Raw genomic sequence first — 19009 nt, forward strand, 5'->3', positions numbered from 1 at the left:
TGGATTATGCTTACCGTAATGGCGGCTAAACCCGAGCAGGCCATACTACGGAAGTGGTAATGTAGTGAATGGTCTGTCCAGTTCTATTCTAGTGCCCTTGGCGCCGACTACTCCACTGACAGGGCCGCCTTCTACGATAGGGAAGATTGAATTGATCAAGTTGTGTTGGAACCCAAGAAAGGTAAGATTGTTCGGGGTGTGACCCTGCTTTTAAGATTTTTTTAAATGAATTGAGTATTGTGCAGTATTGAACAACCGTCACTCAGTCACTTGTTTAAAAGAAACGACATAGAAAAGAAGACAAGGAAATTGCCGGAGTGTCGAGTTGGCGAAGGTAAGATAGGGTAAGGTAAAATAACCTGATTTCAGGCAAGCTAGCTAGCTATCCGTCTCAAAAGTAATTCATGTGTCACTGCAATGCTTGTAAGTAAATATACGATAATAAATCGGTAGTGTTCATTCGTATGAGTTTGTAGTTTTGTAGCTTTGCCGGTTTAAAGTGGGGTGCGGGACGTGACGGAGTTGGAATGAAGGGCTCTTTATCTGGTGCTTGGACCAGGCTATCACGGTTCGACTGGCAGTCATTACTTTTTAAGGCAGGGAGTTCACACAGGTAGAGCCTAGGTTCCCATACCAATCACATCAATTGCAATCGGGAGATTCGCGAATACAAATCTAAACCAATTAGCGCCCAACAATTATTAAAACAGGCGCCTGAACGCCTCAGGGTGTAAAAGTTGGCTCACAGTAGTTAATGGAATAGAAGTGAACGCAGAGGTGACGTAGAATGAAACCATTGTTTGATTTTTGTACAGTTTTGAGTGTCTGATTTTCTTGACGGTGGGGGTGGGGTAGACAGGTTTTGACTTTGTCCTCCTTATTCAGAGCCAGGGGCGTCACTCGGTTCTGAGGATGGGGGGGCGGCTTAGCCCCCTGGAGATGCACAGGATATGAATGAATGAAGCAGACATTAGGAAATCCAAAAAACAAATAACAAACAAGAACCGGGATGTAACTTTCCTACTTTTGGACAGATTTAGTTGAGATAATTGTTTTAGGACGCCATTAAATTTGAATAAAAAACAATCACATTAAGAACAACACAACTGATTTAACAGACATACTCTACTACAACAACAAAATAAACAATAAACTCAGGACTGATCAGACTGATGCTGTGCCCCCAAAGGCTGAAGAGAGCTACTGGCTAGCTAATTAGCATATGCAGTGTTCCTTTACGGCTGGAATCTACCTGTTGGCCGTAAAACAACAGAGATAAAAAAACGTGAGCTGAGATCGCCTATATGTCTTTTGTTTTTATTTAATTTATTTATATTTTTTCTTTTTTTGTAAAATGGGAAATGCTTGGTTCATGGTTCAATCTGCTGTTAACTGGACTGGAGCTAACTAATTGCTACCAGCAGTTATGAATACTTACTTTTTTGAAAAACCTTTGTATATCCATTCTTCTCCTACTGCTGCTTTAGTCAATAGTTGGCTTTGTGTGCTGCAAAGGTAAGGGAAAACATGGACTGGATTCTTAGTGATGTGGGCGTACTCTACGTGGCTTAGTGGAATGGACTGGATAATGGCGCAGTGAAGGGGCTCTCTACCTTACACCATTAAATAAAGGGAAATGGACAGATTTATGATTATAGATTAATGACAGGTAATATGAATATTTATTTTAACTCCTATTCTTGCTCTATTGTATAAATTTGTCAATTTTTTTGTAAAAAAAAACATCAATAAAAACTATCAAATTATTTAGGGTGGCTTAAGAACATTTTAGGGGGGCCTAATGACGCCACATAGCAGTGAAGCCAGATAAAGTAACCTATTAAGGGTTAGTGTGAAAAGCGGCTGTTGATTTTAAAAGGTGTGTCCTAATACTTTTTGTCCATCGAGTGGAACTAAGTTGGATTGTTCTGAATCCCCTCCTTCTCCCCCCCATACACAGATGTTTCAGATAAAGAGGATCTGTTGCATTGGTGCTGGCTATGTTGGAGGCCCAACGTGCAGCGTGATTGCCCAAATGTGTCCTGAGATCACTGTGACCGTTGTGGATGTCAATGAGTCCCGAATTAAAGCCTGGAACTCGGATACACTTCCCATATATGAGGTATTGTGTCTTTGATTCATAACGTTGTTTATGCTAAGTAAATCGAGATAAGCGGCTTGCACATCAAGAGAGAATGATTGGGCATGTCAAATAAAATGCCTCAGTCAAAGGTTTCACTGGGTGTGGTCGCAAATGTTCACATTTTCAGAAGGTGGGTCAGCTGAGTGAATGTATGAGACCAAATTAGTCCATCACAAACGGAAAATGAGTTCCAGATGTTGTTGCAATTGTCTGTGTCACTCTACATGGTATTGCGTCATAATGACGAACATGGAGGCTGGCTGTAAAGTTCCATTGACCAACATTTTGTCTTTTCACAGCCTGGCCTGAAAGATGTGGTTGAATCATGCAGAGGGAGGAACTTATTCTTCTCTACAGACATTGACTCAGCCATTAGGGATGCTGACCTCGTTTTTATCTCTGTGGGTTTTTCAGTCACACCCCCACACATGAGATTTTAGCTTGTTTTGGAAATAGCAGCAAACTGAAAAGAATGCTTGATCTGCCGATGCAGGTAAACACCCCCACAAAAACCTACGGCATGGGGAAGGGCCGTGCTGCCGACCTCAAGTTTATTGAGGCGTGCGCTCGCAGGATTGTTGATGTGTCTGACGGCTACAAGATTGTCACCGAGAAGAGCACTGTCCCTGTACGAGCTGCTGAGAGTATCCGACGGATATTTGATGCCAACACCAAGCCTAACCTCAACCTACATGTGCGTACTATTGAACTATTGATCTTCTCCACATGGTACTGATCTACCTCTTACTTCAGGTGCTGTCCAACCCAGAGTTCCTGGCAGAGGGAACCGCTGTGAAGGACCTGAAGGAGCCCGACCGTGTCCTGATTGGTGGGGATGAGACAGCTGAAGGTCAAAGGGCAATCAGAGCGCTCTGTGCCGTGTATGAACATTGGGTCCCCAAGACCAGAATCATTACCACCAACACTTGGTCATCAGAGCTGTCCAAACTGGTATGTGTTTGCATCAGCATCATAATAATGCTAATTATTATTCTCTGAACTCTGCATTGCTGTTCTGATTTGTTTGTTTTTTTTAACATTGGAATCATAGGCAGCCAATGCATTCCTGGCACAGCGAATCAGCAGCATCAACAGCATCAGTGCCCTGTGCGAGGTCACCGGAGCGGACGTGGAGGAGGTCGCCAAGGCCATCGGCATGGACCAGAGAATAGGTTCCAAGTTCCTGAAAGCCAGTGTGGGTAAGACATGTCGCCGTCAACAGCTGACACCAAATCAGGCCCATGAAGATGCGCACAGTTAAAAACGTGTAAGACGTACAGTTTTGCTGTAGATCCGTAAAATCACCAGAGCGCTTCTGTTGTATAGAGCACTGCTCCCCAACATTCTTCAGACATTTTTGAGTTCACGGACTGAATCGCGTTCCCACGTGCAGGAGACAGGTTATAAGTTTAGCAAGGAGCACTGTTTGTTTTAGTCTGCACAGGTATCGAGGGATTTGGGCACATGTGGGAGTGCACAAACATGGAAATTATAAAATTCAGACATTTGCTTGTGTCAGGGAGGAGGAGAAAGGAAGGCTGGGAAGCCGTATTTTTCTTGTTTAATTACCACCCTGGTTTCGTTTCATATCTGATTGCTGTGATAGCGGGCTATCATAATAAACCCACCACACAATTTTTGAAGTTCAGGGTTTCTGTTGAAGTGACACATTCCTAAGTTAAAAGTTAGCTTATTTCAAAAAACAAACTGAATGTGCTTCTGTTGACAGAACATTAACAAATTGTTGGTATCCACATCTCATGTTTGGTATGTATTTTAGTATACATTTCTTTCTGGTGCAAGTGTGTCCAACTTCAGTGGCAGAACAGGAGCCCACTCCCCCCAAAAACCCAGCAGGAGGTACCAGCTCACGCACATTGGCTCACCTCGCCCCACAAGCAAAAAGCATTCAGTGACAAATGCAGAAGTTGAACAAGAGGGATATAGGAAATGACTGCCGCACAGTGATGTACCAGCGTACACAACAGTAGTTATTGCACATTAATATTGCTAAAATATGCCTTTGCTACCTCAAAATGAAGGCACAGATAAAACCCCATAGATAGGCGCATTCTTCCAGAAAATTCCAAATGGTACATTTAGTGGGATATACAGTACATCTCTTGTCTCCCCAGGATTTGGTGGAAGTTGTTTCCAGAAGGATGTGCTCAATTTGGTGTATCTGTGCGAGGCGCTCAGCCTGCCTGAGGTGGCCGCCTACTGGCAACAGGCAAGGATGATGCAACAGACAATATTTTCCACTCATTCCGGAGTTGTCTTTAAATGTTGTTCTTGTGCTTTATTACTTTTGAATGTCAATCAGGTGATCCAAATTAATGAGTACCAAAGGCGGCGCTTTGCCAGCAGGATCATTGACTGCCTCTTTGACACGGTGGCAGGGAAAAAAATTGCTCTACTGGGCTTCGCTTTCAAAAAAGACACTGGTGACACAAGGTGGGTTCTCTATTCAAGTCCTTGTGGCCTCATTACTTAAGTAACCACCACTTATCCACATGTTAATCATAAACCTGTATTGTGCCTTTTGTGTGGAGAGAAAAAACAACCCTTATCACATTAACTTTGTTCATACCAGATACATAATGTCACATTACTTATTATTTATTACTTACACATATTTCCTGATCACCTGCTGTTTGTAACCACAGGGAGTCATCCAGTATTTACATCTCCAAGTATCTGTTGGATGAAGGGGCCAAACTATTCATCTATGACCCAAAAGTTCTTAAAGAGCAAATCATTCAGGATCTCTCTCAGCCCAGTATCTCGGAGGACAACCCAGAAAGAGGTAGGTATTGTTAGGAATGGAATATTTTCCGCCCTGTTTTGGATCAGTAATGCAATATGCTCATATTTGCGCCTGTTCATGACAGAAAGATCGCACGTGATCACATGACATTTCACCAACTAATACATCCTGTTCTTTTGAATTATCACACACACACACAGACATGTGGTTTTATTATGAATCACCTTCCTATCTCCTGGCTGAGACAAACCAGTGCAAACCAGATCAGATTAATACACCATCAAACAGTTAATGGGAAGTTTCCTAATCATTGGGACCACCTCCACTAAGGCCTTATGAGGAAGTGGAACTCTGATTCACTTTTGTGACCACTTAGACCTTGGACCTGGTATCGCAATTGCTTGTTGTCACTCCAAATAGTATAAATTGCTAAAGCGACGTTTTGACTCAGGTATAACACGGATCAGCGGTTGCATCATTTTGTATGTGGAAATTGCTTTCTAGTTTCAGAGTTGGTGACAGTGACCTCTGACCCTTACGAGGCTTGCCAGAGCGCACACGCCTTAGTCATCTGTACGGAGTGGGACATGTTTAAGGTCGCTGTTGTTCATTTTCATTACATAGTACTATAATGCAAAAATATAGTCCTATAAACTTGTTAATGTCACCACAGGAGCTGGACTATGAGAGGATTTACAAAAAGATGCTGAAGCCAGCTTTTATATTTGATGGCCGCAGAGTGCTGGACCACCTCCATGCTCACCTCCAGGACATCGGCTTCCAGGTGAGCAGATGAACTTTATTGTCATTTGACAACAATTCAGGAGTAAAAATTATCAGGGACATTAGAGCCCCTGACAGCTTAGCTCCTTGGATCATTACGACATGCTACGTTATGTAATACATTATCACACTTTTCGTCTCTCATCAGTGGTGGCGTTAAAAACAATGAAGCTTGCTTACTAAACTGATGTCGCGTATGATAGTGTACTTCCAATTGATTAGACTTTTTGCATTTTCAATTTCTACTGTACATCTGAAGTTTAAATGTGTTTCCCCCCCCCCACTCACTGCAGATTGAAACCATCGGGAAGAAAGTGGCAGCAACACTAATCCCTTACTCCTCTGCTGGTGGATGTCGCATCTGTGCCAGCGAGCCTCCCACCAAAAAACCCAAAATCTAAACTCTTGATATGACACATAGAAACCCAAAATCTAAACTCTTGATATGACACATAGAACACATTGCTCCAGATTCTTAAATTGGGTCGTACAAACTTTACACTGCCGTATAATCCAAAGAAGGCCAGACCTGGTGGTTTGAATATGTTGAATCTGTGTTGAACCATTCCACACACATACACACAGATTATTTACATCAAATGAGTACATTAAATGCTGAACTCATCAAGCAGTTAGACATGCAAAGTTGTGATTATGTCTCCTTTGCATAGACTGCTTTGCTACAGTATTTACTACATAGGCAAGCGTTGATGCTGAACTGTAAAATTTTATACTATTTTTTTTATCAGTGTATATCTATGTCCTCTCTGTATGATCTATGAAAGGGCCATTGCAATAAAATAAAGAACACGAGTCCTCATTATGATTATGAACTATCCAATGTTCCACAGGATGGAAACATACCTCATTGCTTAGGGGCCGTCCACACCCAAGACAATGTTGTCACCGCCCATCATCAAGTGACCTTCAGGCCGCTATGGACTGGTCACCAGTCAAGTGATCAAGGCCTTAATTGCAAATTGTTCCCATATAATGGTACAGTATAAATGAAGTACACATTTACATTTTAAAGTACTGTCAACACTTAGCAGTTGAATACAGGCATTGGTTTATTTAGGTATCATAAATAATGTCACATTTACTTTGATTAAAATAAAACGGCTTCATTTAACTAGCAAGATGTGCTGGTAGACATCTTAAAATGAAAAGGTTTTTCACCTCCACCATTTTTTAAATTTGACCTTTACAAGTCAAGTTAATCTGCTATTTATTTTCTGTGCTTTGCTGCGTTTTGAAACAATACATAATAGTGCTGGTGTAAAGTGGATTTGTATTAAAATGCCGGTATAGAAAGAAGCAGTGGCTGTTTAGCTTTTGTCGCTTCTCATTCTGTCGTGACGAAATCTGCTTTTTTCTTCTTCAGCAGATTCTTTAGGAAGAACTCCCCTGTGGAGCGGAAAGATTGCAAATGTGACTTGACAACTTTTGTGAATTCTGTCCTTCACAAGCTTATGTACTCCCTTGTTTGACAACAGTGACTAGTTCGAACCTGCTTTGTAGGAGGATCGAACCAACGGCCCGCTGGCAGTGTAGAGAAAGCCCATTTCCATGCCAACTTTCTCCCAGTGTGCAAACTTCTCTGGAGTGACGTACTCCTCCACCTAAGTTCACACACACACACACACACACACACACACACTATTGTCATAGTCTGCAACGTTATGTACTTATGTACTAAATCTGATCTGAGGTTACCTTCAGGTGGCGTTTAGTGGGTTGCATGTACTGTCCCAGGGTGAGGCAGTCCACTCCAGCCTCACGGAGTGCTACAACATCACCAGAGTACATCAATATGAAGTCATACCAAAAGGGGACACTGTACATTGTGAACACACATACTGGTCAGTGTATTGTGTATTTGTTGGTCAGTCTCTCCCAGACCCAGCATGATGGATGTCTTGGTGAGCACGGAAGGATTGACCTTTTTGGCATGCTTCAGGACGCTCAACGACTGGTCAAAGTTGGCTCGAGGGTCTCGTACATGCCTGGAAACCACACTAAGATCAGTGACTGCTCCAATGTTCTTCCGGAAGAATGAAGACAAATTCCTGTAGCTTTTAAAGGGATAGTTTGGATTGTTTGACATGAAGTTGAATGACACTCCATAGCAGTGAAATGACTCACTCCCCACTTCGTGTCCTGAGCAGATTTCGGTGCCGAGAAAAGTAGTTCTAGCTCAGGGGTCAGCAACCTGCGGCTCCAGAGCCGCATGTGGCTCTTCAGCCTCTTTATTGTGGCTCCCTTTGCGATGCTTGAATATTTTTAACACCCGAGTGGGGAAAATGCACGTCTTTTGTAATGAGTTTTAAAAAATCCAACTTTGTCTGAGACCATGAATGCATCCTGAGTGAGTTCTGACTGCTATCCAGTTCAGTACATGAAGAAAAACAAGTAATACTTACCTACAAATCTAAAAAATAAATTCAAGATAATTTAAAAACAGCGGCATGGGAACTTGTTTTTACGTTTACAGTAGTTTACACATACATTTATGTAAGTTTATCTCCAAAACTAGCAAGAGTACTCCAACTCATCTTTTCTTATCTGAACTACTTTGATACCCCCAAATTCCCTCCAATGTTGTTTTAAACATACTACATGTTTTGCGGCTCCAGGCTATTTTTCTTCAGTGGGCATTGGGTAAAATGGCTCTTTTCATAGTAAAGGTTGCCGACCCCTGTTCTAGCTAGTTGCTGGTGCAGTTAAGTAAACAATATGCGTTCAAAAGCATAATACATTTGCATCACAAAAATGCCTACCAGAAAAAAATCAATGCTATGTGGGTGTCATACAACTTCATTTTTAAAAAAATCTGAACTATCCCTTTAATGCCAGGAGTCCCAATACTTTTGTCCATATCCTAGAAAAAACACATCAAGTACAAGATTGAGAATGATAATACGGTACCTTTGCAGCTCACGGACTGTCTCTACATTGTGGGCGTACACGTCTAGACCTGACAGGGCGATCTTCTCCACTGCTGTGAGGTCGCCCCGAAAATCTGGTGTTAGACATTCAACCAGGATGAGAGGATTCCTGTGTGAAGGTAACAATACGTATGTCTACACCAGTCACATTTCCTTCATAAACAACCATGAGGATGACACAATCACTCACTGTTTTAAATGACTTTTTCTCAGGCTCATGTTGTATGGAGCAGAATGATGCTGTTAGGATTTATGCCATTTTGGAGGTTACTTTGGGTGGAATTCAATTTCTCATATAGCTGAATCAACAGCGCCTCTGCTGGTTGCAGCCAAGTACTGCACTCATTTTGTATAAACCTTTTAATAGCCAATGAATACAACTTTATAGCAATGGTTAGTGTTGAAGGTTTTTGTTTTTTTTTTTTACTTTTTAGCATATTTTCTGAAAGAACTCAAAGAATCTGGAGTGTGGTCAAATAATTATAATTTATCCACATATACAAATCTCTTAGAACTTCATTCCATTCTGCACTTCATGAATAAAACGTTTATCACGGAGTTGAGCCAGGATAACGGCGGTATGCAGTGTTACCTGTTGTGCAAGCTTTAAAATAGATAACAGCCCTAAGTGTGTATTCTTGTGTTCACTGAAAAGAATTGCTTTTGCTAGCTTAGAACGAGCATAGCACAGCCTTAGCCATGTGCTACTTTAGTTGGGTCAATTGAGATGTGATGTTTATACTACCTTTCCTTCAGGTAGGAAACAGTCATTGCGAAATGCGTCGCACCTCCATCTGCAATATCTAGCCAAAATGTAGCACACAATATTAGAATGGGGTGGTGGGGGGGTCCTGATTTCAAGCACCGAGCGAGGAATTTCAGACCGCATGTTACCGTCTCTGTCCACAGAAGTGAGCACCACATAGTCCAGCCCCCACGCAGCAATAGCCTTGGCTGTATTGTACGGCTCTTCGGGGTCAAGTGGCGGCGGCAAGCGAGCGGTTTTAACTGAACAAAACCGGCATCCGCGGGTACATGTGTCTCCCATCAGCTAGGAGAGGAAAACATTCACATTGAGCTTGAGCCTACTCCAGCTGCAAGAGGTGTGGTACGCACTAATGGCACATGTGCAGACTCACCATTATGGTGGCTGTGGCTGTAGAGTACTCCCCTCCACCCCAGCATTCACCAATGTTAGGACACCTGGCTTCCTCACATACCTACATACAGAACACACATATTCACACTTCTGTAATTGTTATTTCTTTGTCACAGTTTGTGTAGCTTACAGTGTGAAGATTGAGGTCTCTCAGTGTGTTCTTCAGCCTGTTGTAGTTCTTCCCAATCGGGATCTCCGTCTTCAGCCATGGAGGCAGTCGTAGTCTGAAATGGAGAGACTTTAATAGACACACTAATACTCAATAAGGTTTCTTTAAGGTGACTATAGGGGTGTTATATCATGTCTGTAGGGCTCCAATACTGATGTAAACCCATAAACTTTTTTCTTGGTCCTATTGGGAACATTCATAGCAATACACATTAACACAAATCTTATTTAAATCTTAAACGTATTATATACTGTTACTTTGTTTACCATATTGAGTATTACAAGTGTAAAGGTGACTATAGGGGTGTTATGTTGTGTCTGGAGGGCTCCAATACTGATTTAAACCCATAAACTTTTTTCTTGGTCCGATTGGGAACACATTCACAGGAACACGCGTCTTATTTAAATCTTAAACGTATTATATACTGTTACTTTGTTTACCATATTGAGTATTACAAGTGTAAAGGTGACTATAGGGGTGTTATATCATGTCTGAAGGGCTCCAATACTGTTTAAACCCATAAACTTTTTTTCTTGGTCCTATTGGGAACATATTCAAAGCAATACACATTAACACAAATCTTGTTTGAATCTTAAACATATTATATACTGTTACTTTGTTTACCATATTGAGTATTACAAGTGTAAAGGTGACTATAGGGGTGTTATGTTGTGTCTGGAGGGCTCCAATACTGATTTAAACCCACAAACTTTTTTCTTGGTCCGATTGGGAACACATTCACAGGAACACAAGTCTTATTTAAATCTTAAACGTATTATATACTGTTACTTTGTTTACCATATTGAGTATTACAAGTGTAAAGGTGACTATAGGGGTGTTATGTCATGTCTGGAGGGCTCCAATACTGTTTAAACCCATAAACAGATTTTCTACTCTTTAATTGCAAAAATATTCAATTTATAAATAAGGTATCCTACACCTAATCTGGAAATGTACTGTAGCTTTGAGTCCTGTTATAAACAAGTTTTAATAAGTTGAAGTTTGAAACATTGTACACACCTCTCGCCCTTCTGCCTCTTCAGGTTACCTCGGTACTCTGCCCATTTGCTTTTCTCGGAGAGTTCCCCTGAAATAAAGTCCTGCAGCGAAGGACCGTCTTCGTCATCATGACCCAGTAACTCTTTACTTCTGTCAACCCGGACTGGGGACGACTTGGTCGCAGATGACATGTTTCTAGTGTAAACCTGCAGGAGACAATAGCAAATAATAATTAAACCCACGTCCTCGCACACGATGTCCGAAAAGACAATAACTTTGTAAACCATGGGCCTTCTTAATGTGGACAGTTACGAAAGGCCACACTGGACACAACATAAATCTTCAATAGTGAACAGGCTTCGTGGAAATGAAATACTGACATGCGCCAGACTTGTAGTTGCCAGCCATGGGTGGTTCGTGGAAAAACGGCCAACTAAACTGCTGCTTTGCTTGAGCAACGCCATGACATTTGGTAACCAGTGCCTGCTAGTGCTAGTGTTAGCTAGTGCTCGTATCAACACAGCTCGACCAGTGGCTATTCCGGTCTGGTGCTGCATTCATGTGACCGCGTTAGAATTGGTAGAATTGACACACTTGAGGTTATATAGTTTTTATTTCAACTTACTCGTAAGAAATGTGTATGAATTGATGGATGAATGACTGAATGAAGAAATAAATCAAACTCTTAAACGTGTTGGTGTCATATTGTCATATTTACTGTGGTGACTTATGTAAATTGTCACCCCATGTCTATTACTCCACTCCTCCAAATCAAAATTTACTCCGTAATCAGGAAAAACCGAAAGAAACAAACAAACAAAAATAAAATAAAAACCTAACCTAAAATAACTTTTCATTTTATCTTACTCAATTGTCTTTTATGTTTTGTGGCGATTTATCCGAGTTCCATTGCTCGGGTCTGATGACGCCACGTACGTAAACTACAACAGCGTCGTGACGTGTTTCCTCCCTCCTTTCTTCTACTACCGGCGAGGTAGGGCAACCAAAATGTTTTATGTCTCAGACTGAATCAAAGTCAATCTGTTGACGTTTTACATCAGAGCTGCTTCTATTTTGAAGATTCCAACGTGGAAACAAATTAGTTCAAGATGAAATGCATTATTTTGTCAACAATTTGTCCGTAGGGGAATATATTATGGATTGAGCGATTAGGGTCCAACTAAGGCCCTGTTGCTGTGGATCACAACGAATAAACTAATGTTGTAATATATTATTCATGTAACAATGCTGCAAATATTGTATATGACATTATATTGACGTGACGTACACTTAAATGGAAAGTAGAGTTAGTGAATGAGTGGAGAAACATGGTTTCTTTCCATTCACATTAGCTATCATGCTAGTTTAGCCGGCGTGTGGTCGGCTCCTCTTGGTGTTTTCATAGCAAATGAGTCGATTGCTTTTAAAGTTGATAAATGTCATGCTTAGTGAAATGAATTATCAATCAACCAAATATAACAATTTCATGTTATGACAGAATGAAGACCATTCTCAGCAGTCAGACAGTCGACATCCCCGACAATGGTAAGATTATTGTACTTTCATGATTGTGTGTCTGTTTTGGCTTGCATTCACCTGTCATGCACTATTGTTTCTGATTGTGTGTCTGCTGTGGCTGGCGTTCACGTCTCCTGCAGTCGAGGTGAAGCTGAAGGGGCGTAAAGTGACTGTCAAAGGTCCCCGTGGCAAACTCGTCAGGGAGTTCAACCACATCAACCTGGAGCTCAGCCTGCTGGGAAAGAAAAATAAGAAGGTACGGTAAAAAGTAGTGCTGGTTTTAATTGTGTGTTAATTGTGTGTCAACATAGCTCAATCTACTAATGCAATTTCACTCTTTTGTACACAAAAGCAGGCATGCCTCCATTCGAGAGAATGTATGATGAACAAAGGGTTCACTCCGTTCATGCTGTTGTTTTATGGATCAATAAAAAAACTTTTATGTGGGGTTGTCTTGCACATGAGTGCACGACAGGTGTATTGAGGAGGAAGTGTTAATACCACAACACTGTTTATCACTGTTTGCGTGTGTAGCTTGGTACATGTGTGCAGGATGTAGCATGGCATTGTTTATATGTACATGCGTGTCTCTGTGTATGTTGTTTGAGTTAAATAATATTGTGTTAAGAAATGTCATTTATGCAGCTAGTGGAATACAATGGTTGTGTGACTTGGCTCCTTTTTGACTCATCTGTTTCAGTTGCGTGTAGAAAAATGGTGGGGAAACCGAAAGGAGTTGGCAACGGTGCGCACCATCTGCAGTCACGTCCAGAACATGATCAAGGGAGTCACTTTGGTGAGATTGCATCTAAATCTATACAATTATTAGAATCAGTTGCAGAGTTATGACAGTTCCAGTATTAATAGTTTAAATAGTACTTGGCCCAATTTTATGGTATTCAACCCACATGTATCATTGAATTATCCTTTCTATTTCTCCAGGGTTTCCGGTACAAAATGCGTTCCGTGTATGCCCATTTCCCCATCAATGTTGTCATTCAAGAAAGCGGCAATTTGGTGGAGATCAGGAATTTCCTGGGTGAGAAGTACATCCGTCGTGTCAGAATGAGGGCAGGTGAGTGTTCTTCTGACTCGTGTATTGTTGGACATCAATACTGAGACCTATTTTTAGGTCTCGCTTGCATGTAAACAGACACTTATGTTTCTCTTTACGTGCCTATAGCTTTTTTGCTACAAATTTTTTTGGCAGCAGTAAAGTGTAAGAAACATGGCTTCGGAACAGGAGTCCTGCTGTAGACAAAATGAAGTGCCACTAATTGTAGGAGAGCAACCAACACAGGTGATTCAGTCACAACTGGTTTGTGATCTGAGGAACATGATGATTGGTATGGGAAGTTGAGTTACAGACCCCCACTATGACAAGTAATGGCAGTATTATTCAATTATTGATTAACATTTGTGTCCGAAAAATCCTTAATCTGAAAGTTGGCAACCGTTTGAAACACACATTACCTCCATCTATAGGACCCGATTAGTATTATAATTAATAACTGATCCCACCTTATACCATGTAAGCACTGCAAACTTTGGCTTTTCCAAGCGATCACCTCATGCAGACTGAGGTGGACTGTAAAATGTCCAACCGAAGACCCTCTTGACCTGATCATCGTCCTGGATTAGGCTCTGAAATGAGTGACTTGACCTGAAATTGCGATTGTCAGGTCAGATTGGTGCTTTAGGTTGAGTTTTCATTTTGTCCTGTGGTGCCCTTTGCAGGTGTGATGTGTGCAGTCTCCGCAGCCCAGAAGGATGAGCTGGTGCTTGAGGGCAACGATATCGAGCTGGTGTCAAATTCAGGTAATTGGGCAGCCTTTCACTCCTGTAATAGTCTCTTCAGGTCTTTTATACTGTAAAAGATTTTTAAACCATTACCATCACATAACACATTTTGCTGGATGCTAACATTGTCCTCCAAATTATTGCCATTAAGGTAATGGTCAAATATGGCATATTAATGCAAGTACACTTTCAAATGGTTATGATTTTATTTCATTTGAACATGCATCAGATTCCAATTGAGTGCATCCCATAATCAGTTCACAGTTCCACATGTCCAAAAGGAGTAGGAAGAAGCAAAGCTTATTAAATCCTACCCCTCCATCTGGTACTTTTACAATCAGTAACTGTTACATTTGTTCACTTCCTGCTTTCCTAATATAGTTTAAATTTTTTAAAATAATTTTTGTAATTTTTTTGTTTTTTTGTCACGTACCAAAGTACAAGATGATATGACCATCCAATGACATAATGGGTACCATAGTAACTGTCAATATAGTGATATACGTATAGAGCACATCATGACTGGTCCAATGCAATAAACTTAAATTTCCTAACATTGTAATTGGAATGTCAAGAGCTTATTCATTCATTTTTTTACCGCTATACTCACGAGGGTCGCTCCTAGCTGTAAATAGTAAATTAAACAAAAAAACGAAATAAAGAAAAGTAACTATCTTAGCAAAAATGACTATTACTGATTGTGAACCGGTGTCACCCCCGCGACCCTCGTGAGGATAAGTGGTAGAAAATGAATGAATGAACATTTCAGGTTAACAGAAAGGTGGTGGTGGTTGATCTTGCCACATAGTGTCTTTGGGAACTGTCACGAAACAAGCATGTTGTTTTGTTTTGGGTTCAAGCTACGACTGTCACCAAAATGAGTCGCCCTCCCAGGGGAAAAAAAACGTTTGCCTTCTTGGCATTGTGCTGCTTTTCACTCCTACCACTTTGTCTTCCAGCTGCACTCATCCAGCAGGCCACCACAGTAAAAAATAAGGATATCAGGAAGTTCTTGGATGGTATTTACGTATCCGAGAAGGGCACAGTTCTGGAAGCGGATCAGTAAAGTTTGCATCTGCACTTCAAGGGTAAGAGGAAGTACATGCTATCTATCTTTGTAGCTATCTAAGCTATCTTTGTGTCATTTTTAGCTCCCTTTATTGAAGCAGCTTTTGTCTTGTAAACATTTTTGTGGACATTGTGCAAACTGAATTACCACAAATTCCAGACTATTGAGCACACATGAATATAAGCCGCAGCCACCACATTTAAAGAGGGGAAAAAATGTTGCATTACAAATTATTCACCCACTGGGGAAAACTGAGCTTTTCCATTTGAGAAATGTTTCCCAATGAGTTACCCAACCTGCTTTAATAAACAGGTTGGACAAAGGTTTAATATTAACGATTCAAAAATCCTGATGTGTACAGCCGGACCTTTTGATTGTCCTAGGGAATAAAATAGCCATTTCAGCTCCAGAAAGAAACTAATGGAAGAAAACCGAGACAGAACAAACTCAATAGTGACCTGCTAACGCGTGTGAAGGTAAAAGTGAGCTGGATTGAGTTGACAAATACTTAACTCATTCGCTACCAAAGATGTATTTATGTGTAGTTTTCAACCTGACTGCTCTCTACCGATGAAGTATTTGTCACATTTTTTTGTGCAAGAGGCAAAAGAGGTGATGAGGCATTCACAGTTCAGTTTCATATGTGCAAATTGTGAATAGTTCATGGTGTTATATTTGTAAAACGTTTTGTGTCCAGGTGTACTCTCAATTCAGATTGTTGGACAAATGGTTGTGGTGTTTAGTATTTATTTCCTAGTGCACCACACACTAGAACACAATATTTTTTTGTCATGTGGGGTCTTGCAACAAGAAAATCTGTCAGGGTTGTAAAAGATCTTTGCATGTTACCAGGCTTTAAATGTTCTTCTATTTTGTTCCAGTTTCCCTGTTGAAGTCGTCCCGATGAAACACCCGGAGCTTCCGCAAGGCATCCATGTCTGCAGCCAATTGCTGACTTGATCATGTTCTGTTTTTGACCAATTAAAAAGTTTAACTAAATTCCTGTGGAAATTTTGATGGGCATGCCAACCTGTGCTGTGAACCTTGGGCCCAGTGTCTGGCTGTGCCATGCCGCTGAGCAATGTCTTGCGTACATTATGAGGAATTTAGCAAAAAAAAAGCAAACGTGCTGTTTGCACGCTAGCATCTAGCGAGATGGCACTCTATAGCGAAAGCATCAATGCAGTCCTACAATATTCCTCCATCACGCCATGTCTGTATTAGCCTTTAGATGTGCGGAATACAGTTAACATGCTAACACATGTCATGCTAGCACCAAACATGCAGAGAAAGCATTCCTACATCATGCCATGTGTATGTAGGCCTTTAAACGAGAGTAAAATAGCCCAAATTCTCACATGGTAACAGTTAGCATGATGACACCTAGCAAGGTAGCACTAAGTGTCGAGGGTGCCAAGGCAGTTCCATAGTATACATACATCATGCCGTGTGTGTATTTTCAATTAGATATGCATTAAAAAGTTAAGCTAAGAGTTGGCATGGTAGAATCTAGCAAGAAAGCTATACAGAGCGCCAATTGACTGCTGAGCTCTAAATGACTGTGCATGCCCATAATTAATGCATTGTTTCATTAGAAGTAGTACTTTTGAGGTGCTGTCTGCCGTGGTTAAGATAAAATATTAGCCCCACAAGAGGAAATTTCAGGTTTACGGCAGCGAGAGTACAAGAGTATAGTACAAGTACACGAGCAGATAAAGTGCCAAAAGCAGGGTAATGCAAAAGTTATATACAGTACATGTTGACCAAGTCACAGGCTTACATTATTTCAGTTACTGTTAGGATTTTTGGAGCTATTCTAGAAGTATCAGTGTTGGAACATACCTGACTTCTTCCTGCTCACTCATAGCCTAATAGCTTCTATTGAAATAGAAATAGCTTATTATTATAGAAATTATAGAAATAAAGCCAAGGAAGAACAGCATCTTGTGCATGTTATGCAGCAGACACACAGACTGTATGTAGACCGTGTAATACCTTACATTAGGGGAGTCCAGAGTACTGCCATTCACAGCCTGAAAGACTATAGTAGTGGTTTCCTCCAGCTGCCCCAAGTGGTTCATTTATTCACTAGGGTTGCTGTATGCAGGGCAAATATAGACAATCATTGACCAACATTAATGACATCTTCAAGATTAACCCTTAGATGCATGAGTGACTGGACCCTACACTCTTCCATAAGTGGGTCAAATATGACCCATACTAGAATCAGTGCCATGTTTTCATGCCAATTTTGCCATTTCGGTTAGGAATAATCACTTGTATGATATTTAGTATTATATTTAGGACCACACAAGAATCATTTCATGTTAGAAACATCTCAATTTTCACTTTTTTCCATCTTTGAAAAAGAAAATGACCCAGTACAACAATAGAAAAGGTGAGGATCCATTTTGTGTTGCATAAAGGTAAGTTAAAAATGTGAATGGCATGATATCAAAAATATGTTTTTTGAGGAATACCTGGAATATGAAATGATACTTTTTCATTACAAAGATGTTTCAAGAAAACACAAGTAGTAACACAAAATCAAAAATGTCTTAAAATGTATAAAAGGTAAGTTAAAAATGTGAATGGCATGATATCAAAAACATGTTTTTTGAGCAATACCTGGAATATGAAATGATAAAAAAATTTTCATGATGAAGATATTTCAAGAAAACAACTTATGCATCTAAGACTTAAATACACTTAATGCACTACATAATAATCAAACCTCGACCCCCCGGGCTGCAATTAATCCTAAAACAGACACAATTGGTTAGTTTTCTATTGAAAACCCTTGACATAATGAAGTAGTGATTTCAACAATTATTGACAAATAATGACTTACAAAAAAGTATTGTGCATTTCCTGGAGGAAAGTGAAAGTTTTTCAGTTTATAAAAATAGTAGTTGTAGCATTTGAAAGCAAACATTTTTGTAAAAGTGAATTATCTTATGATTATAAACATACCACTGAAGCGCCGAAGAACTGGAGTCTGAGGCGGAGTGTCGAATTTGGGAGAAAACTTTATTCTCTTCACAAACATGAACTTTCACTCTTTGCTACTTGAGACCTGAACGCCGTCTCGCAACCACAACAGGAAGAAGAAAACCCCTGTCCCTCGCGCGCACCCCTCCGGGTGGCAACCACTCTTCTATCGATCGTTCCGGGTGAATTATGTACCGATAACCAAGCACTACACCACACACAAAGAATTGTAAGTTTATTAAAAAATAAATGGGCCTAAGTATTTTACATTTTAAACATTTCTTGTTATTTTGATGTAATAGTATAGACTTGGCAGCCTTGTATTAACATGAAAAAAACACAGGAGGGACTGACTCACCAGCCATGACCTTACTGAAAATCAGTAGTTCCCATCAGAGCTTCAAATCCAGCACCAATGCTTGAGTTTGGTCGACAAAAAGTCATTTTATGCAATTTTTGAGTCCTTCTGAGACCCCAGTGTAGGTTTCCTCTCACTTGATTTTTGAAATTATAGTATGGGACATCCTGTGGAGACATCGGCTAGTGACCAGACCAGGGTGTACCACGCCTCTCGCCCGAAGACAGCTGCGATAGGCTCCAGCATGAGGATAAGTGGTATAGAAAATGGATGCATGGATAGATAGTATGGGACATTTATCATAT

The 19009-nt window shown here is 40.6% G+C and overlaps 3 protein-coding genes and 1 long non-coding RNA gene across 6 annotated transcripts; 2 read left to right on the top strand and 2 right to left on the bottom strand.

Annotated features, from left to right (window-relative positions):
• Positions 1 to 36: 36 nt before the first annotated feature.
• On the top strand, positions 37 to 7018 carry ugdh (UDP-glucose 6-dehydrogenase). Of its 3 annotated transcripts, XM_078793261.1 has the most exons (13): positions 37 to 181; positions 1961 to 2122; positions 2443 to 2544; positions 2637 to 2837; positions 2897 to 3094; positions 3195 to 3342; positions 4279 to 4373; positions 4467 to 4597; positions 4810 to 4949; positions 5415 to 5506; positions 5584 to 5694; positions 5987 to 6079; positions 6115 to 6689. In XM_078793261.1, exons 2-13 carry the CDS (start codon positions 1961 to 1963, stop codon positions 6127 to 6129), a joined length of 1488 nt encoding a protein of 495 aa, XP_078649387.1. In that variant the 5' UTR covers positions 37 to 181; the 3' UTR covers positions 6130 to 6689. The 3 variants fall into 3 exon arrangements, with proteins under 3 accessions (XP_078649387.1, XP_078649385.1, XP_078649386.1); XM_078793259.1 differs by lacking the exon at positions 5987 to 6079 and having other exon boundaries at positions 6545 to 7018; XM_078793260.1 differs by lacking the exons at positions 37 to 181; positions 5987 to 6079 and adding an exon at positions 188 to 334 and having other exon boundaries at positions 6545 to 7018.
• On the bottom strand, positions 6117 to 11513 carry lias (lipoic acid synthetase). The gene is made up of 11 exons (XM_058088646.2): positions 11349 to 11513; positions 10990 to 11174; positions 9931 to 10024; positions 9781 to 9861; positions 9536 to 9692; positions 9387 to 9444; positions 8622 to 8750; positions 7554 to 7699; positions 7410 to 7480; positions 7204 to 7315; positions 6117 to 7100 (listed from the first exon to the last, which is right to left on the bottom strand). The coding sequence occupies exons 1-11, from the start codon at positions 11430 to 11432 to the stop codon at positions 7039 to 7041; spliced, it is 1179 nt and encodes a 392-aa protein (XP_057944629.2). The 5' UTR covers positions 11433 to 11513; the 3' UTR covers positions 6117 to 7038.
• A 348-nt stretch (positions 11514 to 11861) lies between these two features.
• On the top strand, positions 11862 to 16354 carry rpl9 (ribosomal protein L9). The gene is made up of 8 exons (XM_058072149.2): positions 11862 to 11962; positions 12467 to 12513; positions 12627 to 12742; positions 13187 to 13282; positions 13429 to 13561; positions 14224 to 14304; positions 15246 to 15374; positions 16237 to 16354. Exons 2-7 carry the CDS (start codon positions 12468 to 12470, stop codon positions 15350 to 15352), a joined length of 579 nt encoding a protein of 192 aa, XP_057928132.2. The 5' UTR covers positions 11862 to 11962; position 12467; the 3' UTR covers positions 15353 to 15374; positions 16237 to 16354.
• LOC144899796 (uncharacterized) lies at positions 14288 to 18452 on the bottom strand. Its single transcript, XR_013628096.1, has 3 exons — positions 18329 to 18452; positions 17356 to 17452; positions 14288 to 14354 (listed from the first exon to the last, which is right to left on the bottom strand). It is a non-coding gene; the product is annotated as an uncharacterized LOC144899796 (long non-coding RNA).
• Between the last annotated feature and the right edge of the window lie 557 nt (positions 18453 to 19009).

This window comes from Doryrhamphus excisus, linkage group LG9, assembly GCF_037039965.1.
Source record: "Doryrhamphus excisus strain RoL-2023G ecotype Guam linkage group LG9, RoL_Dexc_Guam_v1.1, whole genome shotgun sequence".
In the NCBI taxonomy this organism is placed as follows: domain Eukaryota; kingdom Metazoa; phylum Chordata; class Actinopteri; order Syngnathiformes; family Syngnathidae; genus Doryrhamphus; species Doryrhamphus excisus.

Bases quoted from the DNA above. Each gene is read 5' to 3' on its own strand.
- lias (XM_058088646.2), bottom strand. From the start codon at position 11,432: ATGGCGTTGCTCAAGCAAAGCAGCAGTTTAGTTGGCCGTTTTTCCACG. The intron at 10,025-10,989 runs GTGTGTACAATG...TCTCCATTTCAG, and splicing joins AAGAGGCAGAAGGGCGAGAG to ACTACGACTGCCTCCATGGC. The intron at 8,751-9,386 runs GTAGTATAAACA...ACCTTCACACAG, and splicing joins GTTTCCTACCTGAAGGAAAG to GAATCCTCTCATCCTGGTTG.
- ugdh (XM_078793259.1), top strand. From the start codon at position 1,961: ATGTTTCAGATAAAGAGGATCTGTTGCATTGGTGCTGGCTATGTTGGA. The intron at 2,838-2,896 runs GTGCGTACTATT...CTCTTACTTCAG, and splicing joins AGCCTAACCTCAACCTACAT to GTGCTGTCCAACCCAGAGTT. The intron at 4,598-4,809 runs GTGGGTTCTCTA...TTGTAACCACAG, and splicing joins AAAGACACTGGTGACACAAG to GGAGTCATCCAGTATTTACA.
- rpl9 (XM_058072149.2), top strand. From the start codon at position 12,468: ATGAAGACCATTCTCAGCAGTCAGACAGTCGACATCCCCGACAATG. The intron at 13,283-13,428 runs GTGAGATTGCAT...CTATTTCTCCAG, and splicing joins TGATCAAGGGAGTCACTTTG to GGTTTCCGGTACAAAATGCG. The intron at 13,562-14,223 runs GTGAGTGTTCTT...TGCCCTTTGCAG, and splicing joins TCGTGTCAGAATGAGGGCAG to GTGTGATGTGTGCAGTCTCC.